The 19,079-nt window shown below is 38.6% G+C and overlaps 1 protein-coding gene across 6 annotated transcripts in view; it reads right to left on the bottom strand.

Moving 5' to 3' along the window:
* Window positions 1-2,572: 2,572 nt before the first annotated feature.
* Zfr (zinc finger RNA binding protein) overlaps window positions 2,573-19,079 on the bottom strand; it is a 58,724-nt gene continuing 42,217 nt past the window's right edge. For 5 of the 6 annotated variants that reach the window (XM_021231786.2, XM_021231788.2, XM_005078015.4 and 2 more), the window contains 5 exons: window positions 15,901-15,998; window positions 14,955-15,050; window positions 8,553-8,664; window positions 8,336-8,433; window positions 2,573-4,090 (listed from right to left, as the gene is read on the bottom strand). In XM_021231786.2, coding sequence (XP_021087445.1) covers window positions 3,911-4,090; window positions 8,336-8,433; window positions 8,553-8,664; window positions 14,955-15,050; window positions 15,901-15,998 — 584 coding nt within the window. In that variant the 3' untranslated portion in view covers window positions 2,573-3,910. Of the gene's footprint in view, window positions 4,091-8,335; window positions 8,434-8,552; window positions 8,665-14,954; window positions 15,051-15,900; window positions 15,999-19,079 lie in introns of those variants that run through there. The other variant, XR_005881586.1, reaches the window with a different exon arrangement.

The raw sequence follows: 19,079 nt of genomic DNA, 5'->3' as shown, positions 1-19,079 counted from the left end.
ACTCTGCAAATATCTCACACAGGCCACAGAAATCAGAACAGGAAGGGTATGGCCCAGCTGAGCTGGGGACTCACAAGTGGCCGGTGGTGGTGGTGGGAGGTGGTGGTGGTGGCAATTTCCCACTCCCTGAGAGGAATCAGCTACAGAGGAACAAGTGTGTATTCACATATTATGAGAAAAGTAATTCATTCACTTGTAAAGAAGCCTGTCTGCTCTGCTTTCTCCTGCTCTCATTTCAATAAGGAAGCACTGTTCACCTTTCTCCACTTAAATGAAAAGATATTCTCTGCCCAAAAAACATACCTCACATAGGCCCAGAGGCCCAACTGAAAGAGCAAATGTGTAGAGATGATGGCAAGGACTTTGCACTGGAGGTTACACTAGGGTTACACTGGGAGACAGATGAAAGGACTAGTTGTAAACACATCTACAAGCCTTAGAATAACCTACAAGGAAGCCTGGGAGAGTTGTAACCATACTCAAACCTGTAGACTTTCTCTGCCAGGGACTACTCCTGGCTGGCATCTGGAATCGATCAGCCTTGGGGAGAGTTTGTGCTTTTTTTTTTTTTTTTTTTGAGACAGGGTTTCTCTGTATTGCTTTGGAGGCTGTCCTGGCACATGCTCTGTGGACCAGGCTGGCCTCCAACTCAGAAATCCACCTGCCTCTGCCTCCAGAGTGCTGGGATTAAAGGCCTGGTCTACACAGTTCCAGGACAGCCTCCAAAGCTACAGAGAAACCCTGTCTTGAGAAACAAACAAGATCTTGGTATTGACAGCTCAGACCTTAATTTTTTCTTCTTTTGTTTTTTGAGACCACAGGATCTTCATGACTCTGGGCAACAGCAGGATATCTGAGGAGTATCAGAGAGGGCCCAGTATTGATGGTGTGAGAGGCCATTGGCCTTGAACCACAACAAATCATTGCAATAAACATTTGCAAGTAAAGCTGTTTAGGCAAAAGGGTATACTGCATGGCATACTGCACCTTCCGATGCCACTACAATGAACACGTGACAGAGAGGCAGGAAGACAGAGCAGAGTGGCACACAGGGCAAGCTGGAGATGCGACAGCTGTGACTGGTATGAGAGAAGGCAGGCACTGATGGAGGAGCAGGTCACTGGCCAGAGGGACTGGAGACTTTTTTGTTTTTCGACACAGGGTTTCTCTGTATAGCTTTGGAGCCTATCCTGGCACTCCATCCGTAGACCAGACTGGCCTTGAACTCAAGAGATCCGTCTGCCTCTGCCTCCCGAGTACTAGGATTAAAAGCCACCAAAGGCCAGCAGGATTTGAGATTTTAAAATTCTTTTTATTTTCCTTTAGGAGGTGAGGCTCCAAAGATGGAGGGCAGATGTGGAAGGTCTAGAAAATGACTAAGATTGGGGTATACGATGTGAAATTCCCATAGGATCAATAAAGAATTATTTTCTTAAAAAATTCATTTGTACGATGTAAATATAAATTAATAAAAAAGAGAAAAATGAAAAAAACAAAACCAAAATTCATTTCATGGAAAAGAGCTCAGTGTACCTCTGGAGTGACCTGGCAGAAAATGAGCTGCCTAGGTGTTTTCCCAGTTTAAGTCATAAAACCACATGGAGCCTGATGGAAGCTGAATGGTCCAAGGGGAGGCAGTTTACAAACTGAGCTAGCGAACTTGGCATCCTGGCGCAACAGTTCCCATCATGGAAGTTTGAAACAAGGTTTTAGAGTCTCTGATGCTAGGCAGTGTAGCAGGGTCAGATTCCTTCCATGGAACTCCTGAGTAGGCTGTGCCAGAAGCCAGGAAGGTGAAAGCCAGGTTGCAGGAGACACTCTGGAGTGTGGGATGTTCACTGAGGGAAATTGTCAACACTGAAGTGGGGCAACCAAGAGAGAAGCCATGTGGACTGTGAACAAGGTGCAGGGATAGGGCTGCCCAGCCTGCTGGAGCTCACTTTAGGACATACACACGGTTGGACACAGAGCCGTATTTTTGATTGAAGTAGTCTGTGCTCTCCACAACCAGATGCTATGTTTGAACATGTGGTTCCCAATGGGTGGCATCATTTTGGGAGGTTATGAAACTTTTACGAGGACACTGTCTAGGGTGACAGTCTTGCCCTGTCTCTGTTCTGCCAATATGTGGAGCTCCAGCCTCACCTTTCTGTAATGAATCTGTTGCCACACCTTCCCCTCTAAAAAGGCTACCTTCTCAAATGTTGAGGTAAAACATTTCCTTCCTCTTCTTAAAAAAAATAAAATCATCTGGAATTCAAACACTCATAGGAAAAACACAAACATAATAAATGAAGGTGTACTGAAGTAATATAGATACTATTAAATGTTCAAGAATACCCAGAGCTTTCTATTCTTTAGTCTGGGGGAGGGTTCTAACCTTAGAAAAACCGAACCAATATGGTGGTGAAAACTAAAAACTTTCATAATTATGTGACCAGCCCACATACATTTGGCAGGAGTAATACATCTATACACAGTATATATGAACATGGTTTTACTGAAATGTTAAAGTAGTATCAAGTAACAAGCCATTATCAAGCCTACCACATAATACAATGAAGTCATAATATGAATTTAAGTTTTTATTTCTTTATCTTACTGTAGTGCTGTGACAACAAAACAACATCTGTGTACCAGAGCATACATACACCAACAGTAGGATGTAACTTTGCATTACACCACTGCTAAGGGTATTAGCATTTTATATGAGACATAAGCATGTAAGATGGCCACACCAAATAATTTTCTGTTTTTTTTCCTTAGATAATCTTATTTTTTTTAAATCAGTAATACTTTATCAATCTCACTGTTAATATACCTATAAATGATCTAGATGATGGGATGTGTGGGGATCATTCAACTGTGTTACACTGTAAGAGCTGTTAGAGTAATTGCACACACATTAATAAGGGACTGTCACCATAATTAAGGGCTAGATATTGTTAGTTGCACAATGATAAAGTTCTTTTGAAAACAATAGCCCACTTATGTGTGAAAAATGCCCTTTCCACTTGTACAGAAGAAAAAGTATTCAGAAAGTTATTTTTGGCCTTGCTATGTCAAAAAGTCAACTGTACAAAGATCTACGTGTTAAACCTAAAATTATAATTATAATTTTAAAAATCTATTAAAAACAAAAATGTCATGCATTTTATTCTCAGTTATGCAGAGGCTTTAAAACTGTTGCAAGACCATATAGTATATATTAGCTTTTATACTGCTAATGCACAACTAACAGCAAACTTGATTAGATTAACGAATTTGTCTTAATTACACCTTTATATATCACACTAGATAGACAAATGCCACAAGATCTGCAGAAACACCCAGTTCTGAGCACTCAAATGGCAGGGTAGCTTTTTGTATTGTAATCCTTCACATATAGAATAACAAAAGGAAAAAAAAATCTTGCAGTTTCACGTTACCAAAAAAAAAAAAAAAAAAAAAACGTGCTGCTGTAAAATATTAAGGGGTAAAGGATATTATCTATAACACAAAGTAACTTACAACTAGTGTCAAAGCAAACAAAACTTCTAAATAAAAGTATCAAAATACATGGAGCAACTGAAGCACAAATCCTGCATTAAATACAGTAAAGATTTAATAACACAATGCACTAGTTAATAAAAGACAAAAATACAGGGAACAAGGGCAACCAGTAAATAAAATCAAAATAATGGGGAAAAATGCAACCACTATTTTTGCCCTATTGAATTTATTTTTCGGTGTCTTTCCATCCATAAAATACCTAACACTGTACATTAAGTTTTTTAATGTCATAGAAAAACTTGGTTCTTCTATGAAACTCTTTATATTCTTGATAAATTTTTAAAGTCAACATTATTATGAATGGAAAACAGCCAGTAAACCGGCACCTATTTTAACACTGAAGATTTACAGAAACTTTTTAAAAGTTATCATAATCCTTCTTGTCTTTTTTCCCCTCAGCTTCAAATCCATCTACTCCATCACTATCCCTTCTTCGTTTTCTGTTGTTGTGGATGTTAAAACGTTGATTCATTTGTGGTATTGGATCCATTCCTAGAACTTTGTGTATCTGACGGAATGCGAGGAGTCTCAATGCAAACTGCAAACAGAATATAGAATAAATGTAAAAATCAAGCATTCTAAAATTTTACTTCATTCATTTATTTGTGTGCACATTCACTCCATGATCAGAGTACAACTAGGGGGGTCATTTCTCTCCTAACACGTGGATTCTAGGAACCAAAGCTCAAGTCATCAAAGAAACATGAATTCTTACTAAGTTTACTTCCCCACATAACAAGAAAAAGAAAAAAGCTTATCACCATTAAGCTACATCTCTAGCTCCTTAAGGGTTATTTAATTAGCTAGTTCCTCTTTGGGGTACAGTGGATGGGGATGAAGAGATTAGCTTTGTAAATGCTCCCTGATAAAGGTATGTTGCTCAATTGGACACAACTATAGGAAGGAATTAGAATAAGGGACAGAGGCTCCCTCTGACAGATTAAAACCACAGGCTTAGCCTGACCAACATTGGAAGGCCTAGTCTCAAAGGAAAAAGAAAGAACAAAGAACAAAACTTCCCCCAAACCAATCACTGAATCAAGAGAAAATAAGGATGAAGGTGAACATTACAGAAGGAATGCAAACATAGTCTCGATAGAGAGAAAGAAGAAAAATGCTAACACAAGCTAATGTGACACTATACACATCCAAGACACTGAAAATGACACCAGTACAATGCAGAGCCACTCAGATTTCACCAGTCATGCATGTACTCATTTATGGAGATGGACCTGCAAGGCTGAGATTCTACTGTGTTTGCAGCACTTCACAATTAAAGTACTGAACTATCTCACCACCTAACAGGACTCCTCTAAGAACCACCTCACTCCTTTCTTATTCCCAACTTCTCTACAGTCTTCCTCTTTAATTTTTAATTTCATGAATGGTATATAAACAGGGAAGTTAGCAACCTAGATGCCCCACAACTGAAGAGTGGATAGAGAAAATGTGGTACATTTACACAATAGAGTACTACTCAGCGAAAAAAAACAATGGAATCTTGAAATTTGCAGGCAAATGGATGGCACTAGAGGAAACCATCCTGAGTGAGGTAACCCAGACACAAAAAGACAAACATGGTATGTACTCATTCATATATGGATTTTAGATATGGGATCAGGGGAGTCTCAGCCTACAATCCCAGTGCCAGTGAGTCTGGGAAACATGGAGGTTCCCAAGAGAGATGCATGATACCCCAGAGAAGTGGAATACGGCAAGATCTCCTGAGCAAATTGGGAACATAGCTGGGAGGGGAGAGGGAACCAGGAAAAAGAGAGGGGGATAAGAGGAGGGGAGAAGAAGGTATGGGGGAGCAGGAAGGTTGAGTCGAGGTAAGAATAGAAGAGAGCAGGATGAGAGATACCATAATAGATTGAGTCATTATAGGCTTGAGGAGAGAGCTGACACTAGTGAGATCTCCAGAGATCTATAAGGATAACACCAACTGGCAAACTAAGCAATAGTGGAGAGACTACATTAAATGCCCCTCCTTGATCGTAAGGTTGATGACTACCTTATATGCCATCCTAGAACCTTCATCCAGTGACTGATGGAAGCAGACACAGATACCCACAGCTAAACACTGAACTGAACTCCTGGAACCTAGTGACAGAGATGGAGGAGTGATGAGCAAAGGGGTCAAGACCATGATGGTGAAACCTACAAAGATAGCTGACCGGATAAGGGGGAGCTCTTGAATCCCAGACTGATGCCTGAGAGGCCAACAGGGGACTGATCCAGACTCCATAAATGTAGTCTCAGTGAGGAGGCCTCAGAAATCTCTGGGGCCTCGGGTAGTAGATCAGTGTTTACCATGGTGTATAAATGATCTTTGGGAGCCCATTCCACATAAAGGGATGCTCTCTCAGCCTGGACACAAGGGGAAGGGCCTAGGTCCTGCCATGCATGAAATGACAGACTTTGGAGCTCCCCCAAAGAGGGCCTCACCCTACCTGGGGAATGATGTGGGGATTGGGTGGGGGGGGCTGGAGGGCTGGTGGAGGAACAAGGGAGGAGGGGTGGGAGAGAGAGCTGGGACTGACATGTGAAACATTCATGTTTCTAATTTAAATAAAAACATTACCAAAAAAGTAAAAAATAAACATGGAAGTTATAAAATCAGTAACTCCTTTACTTTGAGAGGAAAGGAGCTTTTTTGAGAAAGGATGGCCAGGCGTTGGTGGCACATGCCTTTAATCCCAGCACTCAGGAGGCAGAGGCAGGTGGATCTCTGTGAGTTGGAGGCCAGCCTGGTCTATAGAGCAAGTGCCAGGACAGCCTCCAAAACAATACAGAGAAAAACCAAACCCTGTCTTGAAAAACCAAAAACAGAGGAGGGGGAGGAGGAAGGGAGAGTTAGGGGGAAGGAAGAGGTGGGAGGGGAGGGGGGGTGTTCACAGCCCTGGCAGGCCTTGTTCACCTCTCTTTTGCATCTATCTCCCTAGTGCTGAAGAGCACAAGCTTGTGCTGCCATGCCTAGGTTCCTTCATTTTCAATAAAGGACCGGACGATGGTGGCCCATGCCTTTAACCTCAACATTCAGAAGGCATAGGCAGGTGGAGCCCTGAGAGTTTGAGACCATCTTGGTCCACAAGAGCTAGTTAGTTCTAGGGCAGGCTCCAAAGCTGCACAGACAAACCCTGTCTCAGGAAAAAGAAAAAAGAAAAGAAATGGACATCTTATGATTCTGGAGTCTGTAAGAAATGCATAATGCTCTTATACCATGGTCTCTTCCTAGTTCATCTTCTGGCATAACAATTTAATCCTGGCACCTCCTAAACCCCCAATTATTCTTATTAGCACAGACAACAAGAGCTCAAGTCTAACAACTCCTGTTTACCTTGGAATAGAATATTACCATTCATAGTACATCATTTCTTCTCAAAATCAGTATATAGAAAACTCATTAAGTCCATTTCCCCCTAACTGATAACTACCTAAGATTTATAAACCATGTGCTGTTTGAGATGGCAGAGTTGGCATAAAATGCAGGTAAGTCTGACTCTAGCATCCACACTCGTTCTGGATATAGAGAACAGTGCCAAGGAAAGGCAAAACATCGATAATATCTAAAAGCACAATTAACTCTAAAAGGGGTAAACTAAACTCAAATAATAATTTAGAAATAAAGGGACCAAACCCTCACTCTGCGCCCTGCTTTAGTAGCCATGACAGGCTACAGAAAAGACATGTAGGCCTCTGACACAAGCAAACTCCAGATCCTCTGGCCTCCTAGAGTCTAGGGCCAAAACTGAACACAAAGAAACTCCAGAACTACCCCTCCCCTCTCCACCAGCCTCCTAGATACATGTTTTTTGGAACTGTTTGGCCACAAAAGAAACTCCAGGCGGGAACAAAACCTCCCCTGTAGTCTCCAGGATACAGTTCTGAAAACTACTGGTATCTATGTACAACAGGCCACCTACAAGTAACCTACAAGTAACAAGACAATGCCACAGAAACCAGAATGTTCCCTCTCAGCACTGATCAATGAAAATAATTGGTACACAGGTATTTCATGCCAAAATATGACTTTAAGAAATGCTCCTAATCATACTCAAATATCAACCAATCAGAAACCAACCCATACCTACTGATGTAATCCTGTAACTTTTGTCTTTAAAACCTAGCAGTAGACAGGGAACTTCACTCCCTCTGGGGGCTGCTGCGACAGCTAGCCAGACAGGGTCCCTGTCATGGTTGGATGAATGATCATTAAACTTTGCTTCTGCAGTATGGTGGTCTCTGGGAACCTTGCAACTTGGCCACAACAAACTCCTGCATAATCAGAGCCCTCTTGACAATCCTGATACATAACCCACACTTAATGAGATGCTGAGGTATTTAATGATGGCTTTTTTTGTGGTATATATAAGATACAAACACAAATTATACAATAATCATATTCCATATAATTAAAATATTTAAAATCCTATCAGTGAAATTTAAGGTATATCCTTTTTTGTTTGTTTTTTAGAGTAGGGTCTCACTGTATATCCCTGTCTGACCTTGGACTTACAGAGATTTGCTTGCTTTGGTCTCCTAGTGCTAGGATTAAATGGATGTGCCCCACCAACACTGCTGAGGTACATCTCTTTTTGGGGGGGGGGGTTAAAGGCATCCTCCACCACCACCACCCTGCAAGATACATCTTTTTAATATCCTCTTAACGGCTTATTTCCCAAATAAGTATCACAATGACTAGTATGCAATTACTTCTTGTAAATAAACAATTATAACAACCCAAACCTTAAGGACAGTAATCCAACAAAAATTCAATTACCTGTGCACTGGATGTAATGTCTTCACGTTGTTGGTCAGTCATTGTTGCCAAAGTATCAAAGGGATCCTTTTCACAAGGATCCAGAAGTCCAGGGCTGCCTATAGTGATCATTGTAAAGAAATAAAAGCATTATTAGCATTATCTACTTGGGAAAGCAGGCCTTTTATTCAGTAAAGAAATAAATGTAAATTTTACCTAATAAAAACACTAAACTTACCTTTGAGAATAATCCCTGAAGAAATGCACTCAAATACTCTTCTCAGGGCATCTCCAGGGCTTTGAGGGCTGGAAGCACTACTAATTGCTTTCTCTACCAGTAACTCCATAGCCTAAAATTAAAAACATAAAATATATTCAACAGCTTAAAGACCATTTTCAAACACTATCAGAATGATTGACACATTCTCAAGTGTTGTTAAAGATTCTGAAGATTACAGTTCTGACAGTAATGGGCTAGCGAGACGGCTCAATGGGTAAAGGGCACTTGTTGAGGAGCCTGATGGAACCTCCATGGTAGAGAGAACTGATTTTTCCAAGTGGCCTTGAGAGAGACAGACACAACCCTGATGGAACCTTAAAAGGCAGAAAGAACAGTCTTCTACAAGTTGTTCCAAATACATAGATACAAATGTAAAATAATAATTTTTATAATATGAAGCAGAATTACTCAAGCCCATGGATTGGTTGAGAATCCAGTGCCACCTCAATAAAAAACAAAAGAACTGGCTGGGCTCCAGGAGCAGAGACAGAAAGAACTCTGTGAGTTCAAGGCCAGCCTAGTCTCTATACAGTGAGCTCAAGGACAAAGAGAACTACAGAGACTACCATCTCATAAACAACAACAACAACAACAACAACCCCCCCCACAACCCCACCAAACTCAAGACAGTAAGTAGAAAGAAGTTCAAGACAAGTGTGGACTTAAAACAATGAAGCTCCCAAACCAGAAAAGTTAAGGGAACACAAATTTTACATTTTAAGATTTGTACTTAATACAGACTCAAGGATTTTGGGCAGCTCAATATTACACTAATACTTCAGTTCTTTCTGTGGTATCTCCCTGCTTTTTCAAGACAGGGTATGCCTGGTTGTCCTGGAACTAGCTGTTTAGATCAGACTGGCCTCAAACTCAGAGATCCCCACTTGCCTCTGCCTCCTGAGTTGCTGGGTTTAAAGGTGTGTGTCACCACTGTCCGGCCTTTCTGTTTTTCATTTGTTGTTGTTGTTTTTTTTTTAAGACTGGGATCTTCAAGGCTAACCTAGAAGTCACTATAAAGCCCACACATGCTTTGATCTCAGTAGACCTATGTCTCAGTCTTCTGTGTACTGGACTACAGGTATGAACCTTCACTTCTGGCCTATATCTAATTCTCAGACAGGGTCTCACTCAGCAGCCTGAGATCCATCTTCTGCTTATCTTACTTGAATGATGGGATTATACAGGCATGAGCTATACCATATGATCTGGCTTTTTCTTTACAAACAATGGGTATTATCTCAACTTTCATTTAATGCACTACTGTAATTCTATTACCCATAGGAAATAAAACAGTAACAATACTTCCACTGTACTGTACATTCAAAACTTAAACCAATGAATGAAAGACAAAGGTAAAAGAAGCCAGTCAGTCTGAGATTTTTGGGAGAAGCTTTATTTAGAAAAGGTTATATTAAAATTTTAGCAGTGAAGCTGGGCATTGGTGGTGCATGCCTTTAATCCCAGCATTTGGAAGGCAGAGGCAGGCAGATCGGGAGTTCGAGGCCAGCCTGGTTTACAGACCGAGTCCCAGGACAACCTCTAAAACAATACGGTGAAACCCTGCTTCGGAAAAACCAATAAATAAGTAAGTAAATAAATAATCTTAGCGGTGTTTATAATTTATTTGGTTCATTCTTCTAAACTTACAATTAAGTGACCTTTGGTAGACTTCCGAAGTTGTTCAATCACTACCACAGTCCAATTACAGATTTTTTTAAAATCACTGTGTATCTACTAATAGACACCTCTTCTTCTCTGCCCTTTCCTCCAATCTACTTTCAAATTCAACAGATTTGCCTACTCCTGACATTTTATACAAAGTGAGCCATATGAAGGCTATCTTCTCCCATCTAATATGAAGCTTGGGATTCATCCAGTGTATATTTGAAAAAAATTACTTTTTATTTATTTTTACTCATGGGTATGCTGGGTGTCTGCCACATGTATGGAGGTACCCACCAAGGCCAAAAGAGGGTGTCAGATCACCTAGAATTACAGAAATTTGTAAACTGCTAGAGGTAGGTCCTCTATAAGAGCAGTCAGTGTTTTTAACGGTTGAGCCACCTCTCTAGCGTCCATTGTAACTTTTACTTAAATTATAAATAGGAATTCCAGGGTCTATCGAATAAATGGCTTAGCAAGTTATGACATTACTGTCAAATGTTATGTCTTGAGTTTGATGGCTGGAAGTCATGGCCTAAGGGGAGAACAGACTACTGCAAACTGTTTTCTGACCCACAGAGGCACACACACATTGTTCAAAATACACAAACAAAATGCATGAATGCAATAAATAGGAGCTCCAAAAACAACTCAAAGAAACCAATTAACTTGAAACTACACAAAACCCTAAAATGGTTCGGAAGCTGAAAAGCTTATGCTCAGTTTTAAAAAACAGTCAGAAAGATAGTGGCTGAGAAATAGCTCAGGTTAAGAGCACTTGTTGCTCTTGCCGTATCCATACAGTGGCTCACAACTGTCAACTTCAGGAGTTCTGAAACCTCATTCTGAGCTTCTCAGGTACCAGGCACACACCACACACACATACACTATTTACACACATATAATGATAAATCTTTTTAAAAATAAAGATAAAAGTCAGAGGGCAAACAATGTCAGACCAATCTTAGGTGAGGGCACAAAGCCAAACCTCAAGACCTCTTAGTCCCCCCGAAACGTAATTTAAAAAAACATGTTACAACACATGTATTACTGACTCCAAGCAAAAATGTAATAGCTTGCACCAAACAGGAAAGGACAGCGAGAGTTCACTCCCAAGAAACAGCAACTATGTTCAAGCAGGTCTTCCTGCACTCTCCATGTGGAACACGGGGGTAGGATTTCCAAGTGAGTGAACACTTCACTAATGACCTCTTAGTTGAAGTTAGAATGGATCATGCCATAAGACATTTTCCTAAATTTCCTAAAAGTAAAGATCTCTTCTGACCACTCTGACCTTCCTGGAGGTAGAAGAAGCAGAGAATTTGTAATCCTGGAGCCCTGGTGGAAACCAGCCTTTAGAATACAAGGTGTATGTACACTTTACCCACATCTAATAACCTAACAATAAACATACATTTTAAAGTATAGGTTAAAAACAGCCTTTCGATTTATACTTCTTTCCATGAGCAGTCCTTAAAGCACTTCAAAGTAGTTGCTAGAAGATTTTGAATTGTCCCAGCATAAAAAAATTGATCAATGTTAAGTGATAATATGTCAACGACCAGATCAAATCATTATACATAAATGTACCACTTTATCTAATAAATGAATTATGTCAACTAAATATATAAAAAAAAAGATGGGAACAAATTTGCATGGCATCTTACACTCATGTAAAGAATAATATGAAAAGTCTATTTTGTATAGACTTTGCAAGGCAATTACGCATTAAAAGTTTATTAATAACAAATATACCATCGAGGTGGTGGTGGTACACGCCTAGCACCTGGGAAGCAAAGGCAGGTGGATCTCAGTGAGTTAGAGGCCAGCCTGCAGCCTGGTCTACAAATCCAGTTGCAGGGCAGCCAGGATTACACAGAGAAATCCTGTCTTGAAAACTCAAATCAGATCAAATCAAGCCAAACCAAACCAACCAAAACAAACAAAAAACAAAAAACAAATGTACCCCTCTGGTACAAATGTTGACAAGAAGGCTGTGCTCCTGCAGGGGCAAAATTTGTATGGGAACTCTTTTCAATTAGTATTTCTGTGAACAAACCTGCTGTTAATACAATCTAACATTAAGGAAATCTGTCTAGATGAGTTTAACTATTAAGAACAATAATACAATGTGAAGTTTTTAATTTCAAGAAAACTCAATGACTACATGAAGCCAATAAAATACAGTCAAAGTTAAGATAAACAGGAAGGTTCTGTACACTATACTAGGCTAAAATCCAAAATATCATTATGGTTTGAAGAATGGCCCCCACAAACTCATAATTTGAATGCTTAATGTCCAGTTTGTGGAATGTGGACAGATTAGGAAGATGTGATCTCGTTGGAGAAGGTGTGCCACTGTGTTTGAGTTTTCAATAGCCCATGCTATTCCCAGTTAGCTCTCTCACCCTCTCTCCTGCCCCCTCTCAGTTGTCTCAACATGGAAGCTCTCAGTTACTGTTCTAGCATGATGCCTGCCTGCCTACTCCCATGCTTCCTGCCATGATGGTTTCTGTGGGATAATCCTTCTCTATGCTGTGAATATGTATTCCACACACTGGTTAATAAAGAAGCTGTTTTGGCCTATAGCAAGGCAGAATAAGGCTAGGCGGGAAAGCCAAACTGAAGAAACAGACAGAAGGGCAGAATTAGGGAGAGATGAGATGACAGAGGCCTGGTAAAACCATGTGTACATGGCAATACATAGAATAGAAATGGGTTAATTTAAGTTCTAAGAGCTAGTCAGTAATAAGTCTGAAACATTTGTAATCAATATTAAGCCTCTGATTCTTTAAAAGCAACTGCAGGACTAGGCTAGCTAGATAGAAAAAGCTCTGGTTACATAGGTCATGGACTAACTTTCTGAAAGTGGAGAAAGTTCTTACTTCAATAAAGTCTTTCTTTCTTTCTTTTTTTTTCTCTTCGAGTCAGGGTTTCTCTGTATAGCTTTGTAGACCAGGCTGGCCTCTACTTCCCCAGTGGGGGGATTAAAGGTGTTCACCACCACTGCCTAGCTTAAAGTCTTTCTTCTATAAACTGCCTGGCCATGGTGTCTCTTTCACAGAAAAGTAACTAAGAACTAATAACAAAGAATAAGACAAAGGTGAAAACCAAATTAACTTCTCAAACTCTGTTACACAAGAAAGTGGCAAAAAATGAAAACAAGTAACAGAAAAGATAGTAGTTATGTCAGACAAAATTAATTTAACAATAGGATAGTTTCTAAATAGAGATCATATTAATCAGATATAACAGAAAACTGTTTCCCTTCCTTAAGAAAAAATTCTGCAGGACAAAAAGTATCTCAGAAAATATAAAGCTGCATTCATTTTTTATTTATCTATTTATGTTTGTTTGTTTATTTATTTTTGTTTCACTTAACTTTTCTGACATAGGGTCTTACAATGTAACTCACAGTTCCCTGCCTCAAGCTCCCTTAGTGCTGTGACCACAGGTGTGTATAATGTACCTGGATTCCATTCATAATTTAAAGATTTAACCACACAAGTAACACAGGCATCTCTCCTTCCGACTCCAATAAAAACGAAACATTACAGCTCTTTATCTTAATAATTTCTTTCTCCCACTCCCCTTAGAAATAATCACTAAAACGTGGAACACATCCTTCTAGGAGGATTTTCAGTGTCAGTATATAATTTGTAGCTCTAAAAAAATATTTATAAGAAAAAAAATTGACCCTACAAGTCTTAAGTCCAAAGTCCAGGCTTTTGTTTGTTTGGTTTCTCAAGACAGGGTCTCAGTAGCCCTGGATGTCCTCGAACTCAATCTATAGACCAGACTATCCTTGAACTCATAGAGACTAACCTAATTCTGCCTCCCAAGCAGCGAGTTCAAAAGTATGCACCACCACACCTGCAACCCTGGCTATTTAACTTTTAATAACCTAACTTTGAAATCAATAGGTTAAAATCTATTTCTTATGTTTTTGGTTGTGAGCCTAGCCTTTAATGGCTGAGCCATCTCTCCAGCCTTAAAATCTATTTCTGAACAAATTTCTACTATTCCAGAATAATGTATCATTACATAAAGGCACTGGATCTTTTTTAGACAGGCTCTCACACACTTAAAGCCCATTACCCTATTTCCTTGAGAAAGGGATTCTCTCTAAACCTAGAGTTAGGCTAGTAGACAGCAATGCTCCCGTGTTAGCCAGCACAATACTATCAAGAGTGTGTACAACACCATGCCCGGTATTTTATGTGACGTGTGGGAACTTCATCTAAGGCCCTCAATCTAGCATAGCTCAGCTGTCACCCAGTCTAGCATAACTCTTTTTTTTCCTTTTTTTAAAAACAAAATTCACTTAATCAGTCATTCACTGTGTGTCTCTCTACTCCTCTGTACCATGGTGTACATATTAAGGTCAAAGGACAATTTTAGGAGTCAATTCTCTCCTTCTAACATATGAGTTACAGGGATAGAACTCAGGATTTCAGGCTTAGTAGCAAATGTCCTTACTAAGCTATCTTAATTTTTTAATTAGTAAATTAAAGCCCAAGCATAATTTTTTAATTAGTAAATTCTAAGAAAATAAGTATTCCCAAGTCCCTAGGATTTGTCATCAGAACAGATAAATATGACATGCTAAAAAAAATGCAGGATCAGAGGACAAAGAGTAAATAGAAAAGACCTTTCTAAATGCTCATCTTTCATATGGTGCTATCATAAGCTACTTACCCAGCTGGGAAAATCAGACCAAGTTGGAACTCGTTGACAAAGGTCTCGGAGAATACGTATGATAATCACACAGGACTGTAGGCCATTAGCTCTAGCCTTGAGGGCAACACAAAAACCAACTGAATTAATCTTAGAAATATCAAAAATATCCCTTGATGAAAAAAAGTTAAAAAAAATACCACTGTTCAATGGAAGCTCAAATTAAAAATAAAAATAAAATTACATTTAAGTTAGGTTCAATGAGCTGCCATTTACAGCAGTATTTTATGCCAGAGTTAGTATTTAAAGCTAGTATTTAGGTCAAAGTAAACAGATTATACAAGAATAATACTTCTTGATCCCCTGTGAACCTTGACCTATGTTCGTAAGAAACAGTAAACTGAAAAAAAATCTGCCTAAATTAGAACTAAAAAGAAAAGGTAAAGAGCTAAAAAGTTTGTCTAGGGACTGGAAGGTTAAGGAGGTCTGTTTGGTTTCCTGGCTGTGCCTTTGCATATCTGCAAAGTCACTAAACCAAGCAGCTGCTTCCTCACCTTTCATTCCCTACACTCATTAACTCAAGAGAAAGAGGGGAAATCTTAAAACTATACACAAAGCTTTAAACACATATTCCATTATTTAAAGCAAAGTTAATCTGCAGCCTTATGGAATATAATATATATACAAAAACATGTGATGTTCCTGAAGAAGTCAACTTCAAATATAGCCACTAAAAATAAAAAACCCGGAGTACTAACACCCCCAAGCCAGTTTATTGTCAAATTAATAGTAAATGCAAAATGTAGATCTTTATACTCAGCTTTCTATGATACCTTATTTTCTGAGATTTAATTTAAAATAGTGTTGCGTAAGCAATCTTTTGAAATGTTTAAGCACCGTTAAACATGTACTGAATGAACTACTCTCTCATAAGGCTACAAGAAAAAAGTAAAATGATGTTCCGAACCTGGAACCACTTAGCGTGGCGTAGAGCAGCCAGAGCGTCAAGGCATTTTTGCCTGTCCAAGACGTCCGGTGGGTCTTTCACCATACCCGAGGTTACATCTAAAATGGATTGAATTGGCAAAATGCAGTGAGGAATGGGTGTTTGACCAGGTGAGCGAGACACTTCCTTAAAGTAGCATCAGTGTCACGTGAGCCATTTGAGAGCTTTTCAGTCTAATTCATCCAGGGAGTAACTTTCAACAAAGTTACATAATACAGTAGGAAGAACAAAAGGAGAATTAAGATAAACTCCTCAGTGATACAGTAATTTTCTGGAAATAGGAACCTTACTCACCAAAATGAAATCTACAGGAAAGATTATTGGACACAGCGCACCAGCACAAAGAAGACAAAGACAAAAGGGAACACAAAAATCCACCTTAAATGGGAATGTATTATAATAAACTACCAAGTTGGTAAAGTATTCTAGGTTATTCTGGGGCTAAGAAAAAACTTAAATATGGAATGATCAATACAACAATTACAAAACCCCCTGAAAAAAATGAAAGGACCAAAATGAGGTTTAGTTCTATGAGAATTCAATTCTTTATGCTCAATTGAATGTGATTTAGCATGTCATAAAAGAATGTGAAATGCTTTCTAAAATAAACGAAGTTTCATTAAAAGTACTCCAAACAGTAAGCAGAAAGAGAAACAATAAGTAAAGCGGAAAAAGGTTATAGGAACTAGCACAGTTAAATACAATTAAGTGCAGAAAAGAAGCCATAAGCAGAATGCTTTCATGGTAAATATGTAGGGTCTTTTTCAATAGGTTAAAATGTGTTGCTTTAATAAAGCTTGAGAAAATAAGAAACTAAATTAGGACAAGAAATTAACTTTACATTAACGAATACTAGTTTACATTAATAAATCATTCACAAAAGTGAAGATTCAAAGGCCAGCTACATGGTTATCTGAAATATCTATAATGTGCAGAAGATAATAAATTTGTTGGTCAAATTATTATAACAAACAGTAAATATTTCAATCTAATAATTCACAGTTGCCATCAACTTTATGGTATATTTTGCTTTTCTGGTTTTTGAAACAAAATTATCTATAGCTCAAGCTGGCCTGGAACTCATGGTTTATCCTCCTTTCAGCCTGAGAGCTGGGGTTAGGAGTGTGAGCCATCATGCTTGGCTTATAGTGTATTTTTTAAAATGCAGGAAAATTATAGAAAATAATCTGTTGATATAAGCAGTAGCTAGAGAGCACCAAAAACCACAACACATTTAGGCAACAATGATTTACTGAGTATTTCAAATGACCATGAGTAACAAAAGAATATAAAAACTAACTGAGTACTGTAAGTCTGAGTAAAGTATTTGAACTTTTGTCTCAAAGTCCAGAAGGTATCAAACCCCTGGGCCAGGGCCTAGAATCTAGTTGGTTGTGGGCTGCCTGTGCTGGGAATTGAAGTGGGGCCCTTTACAAAAGCAGCAAGTGCTCTTACTCAATGGGCCATCTCTTTGGCCCAGAAATTTAGAAGTCTCAGGAGATAAGCTGTCATTCTTATGAATAGATTAAATAAGAAAAGGTTATCTAAAAATGAGATAAAGAAAAAGAACAGAGAAAGGAAAGCTAACTACCCTGAGAAAAAATCCACCTCAACCACTTCCATCCTCCACAATATGAAGACTATGAGGGAGGACCTCTGATTACTCCTCTTATTTAAAGTATGTTAAAGACAGAATGTAAATAGACAACTATGGTCAGTGTAAAAGGCTTCTAAATTTGCTGTATTTCAGAATCTTAAAAATTCTTCCAATAATTTTTTGTACACAAGCATAACTTTGTAAATTTTACCCTACAATACAAATTCAATGATGCCAGAACACCTATTGCAAGTGAAAAAAAGAGCTATAAGTAGGAAATTTTTGTTAAATTTAGAGTGTGGATTTTTGTACCCATTTTTATATTTTAAGTAGATTAACCCCTTAGATATATTGTGCTAAAATCATACTTGTTCCCTAACAGTCAATGAAACGAAACAAAAAACTGTTAATTTATTAAAACAAAATATAAATTCTTTTCCTACATGAATGTATTTCACAAATTTTAAGGGGTTAATCACCAATTAGAAGACATGCTGTGTCCACACTATTTTATGATTAAAAGTTAATGGGAATATATTAATTTCAATTAACATGGTTATGCAAAATATAATTCACCCAACTATTTAAAAACTAGTGTGAACACTGCTCAATTCTAGAAGAGACAAAAGACAAACAAAATAGCCACACAAAGGACAAAAAAATGCCAGACTCTGCATCCAAAATCCCCCCTTAATCAAATGGCAGATGTGACACTGAGCTTTTGAAAACCTTGGTCAAAAATCCTTCCGATGTCTTGGCAGCAACCCCTGACAGGAATCAATCCCTTCTGCTAGAAGGCTTTGGACCGGGCCTGATAAGCTACAGGTAGAAAAAAACACACAATACTTGATTTGCTGCAGAAAGACTCTGTAGCAATGGTTAGAGCATTCTGAACATTTCAAGCTTAAAGTCAATTAAATGTTTACTGCCTGTTAACTGTCAAACACAGTACCAGAAGACATCTGTTATGTGTTTAACAGTTATTTTGACAATTTAGTTATTTCTTTTATTAAATGATTTTCATATCAAACAGGACCACTACATATTAAAGAGGCTATCATACTATGTGGAAATATAATAGTCAAATCTCATGATTTACAAAGTTCTTCCGGCAAAGCCTTCCTTAAACCCTGTACTAACTCCCCAAAGCAAGCTATAGGCTTTAAATGATTTGAAGACACAGAGCACCGGGAGCTGCAGTCAGAGAGAATACATACCGATAATCTGCAGCTAGAAAAAAGCAATCTTCATGATAAAGCTAAAAACATGGGTTTACTGCAGTCATCTGCAGCAAGGAACACTCTTAACAACAGTTCTACACTTTTGTATATCCAACTTTCCAGCTCAGTGTCTTGAAGCAAAATCTTTCAATTTTGGGCTGACCATTTCCTTCATGATCACATTAAATTCAGAACTGCAATTCTATCTCAGTCTGGGTCAGACAAAAATATAATTTTGTTTCCTTCAGAAAGGCATATTAAAGGATTTATTACAATAGGACACTATTAACTTATAAAAAGGCTTGATAATGAACTGAGGCTAA

Source organism: Mesocricetus auratus, unplaced genomic scaffold, assembly GCF_017639785.1.
Source record: "Mesocricetus auratus isolate SY011 unplaced genomic scaffold, BCM_Maur_2.0 Super-Scaffold_100015, whole genome shotgun sequence".
Classification (NCBI taxonomy): domain Eukaryota; kingdom Metazoa; phylum Chordata; class Mammalia; order Rodentia; family Cricetidae; genus Mesocricetus; species Mesocricetus auratus.
Note: the sequence above shows the minus strand (reverse complement) of the source record. Positions and strands in the feature narration are given on the sequence as shown.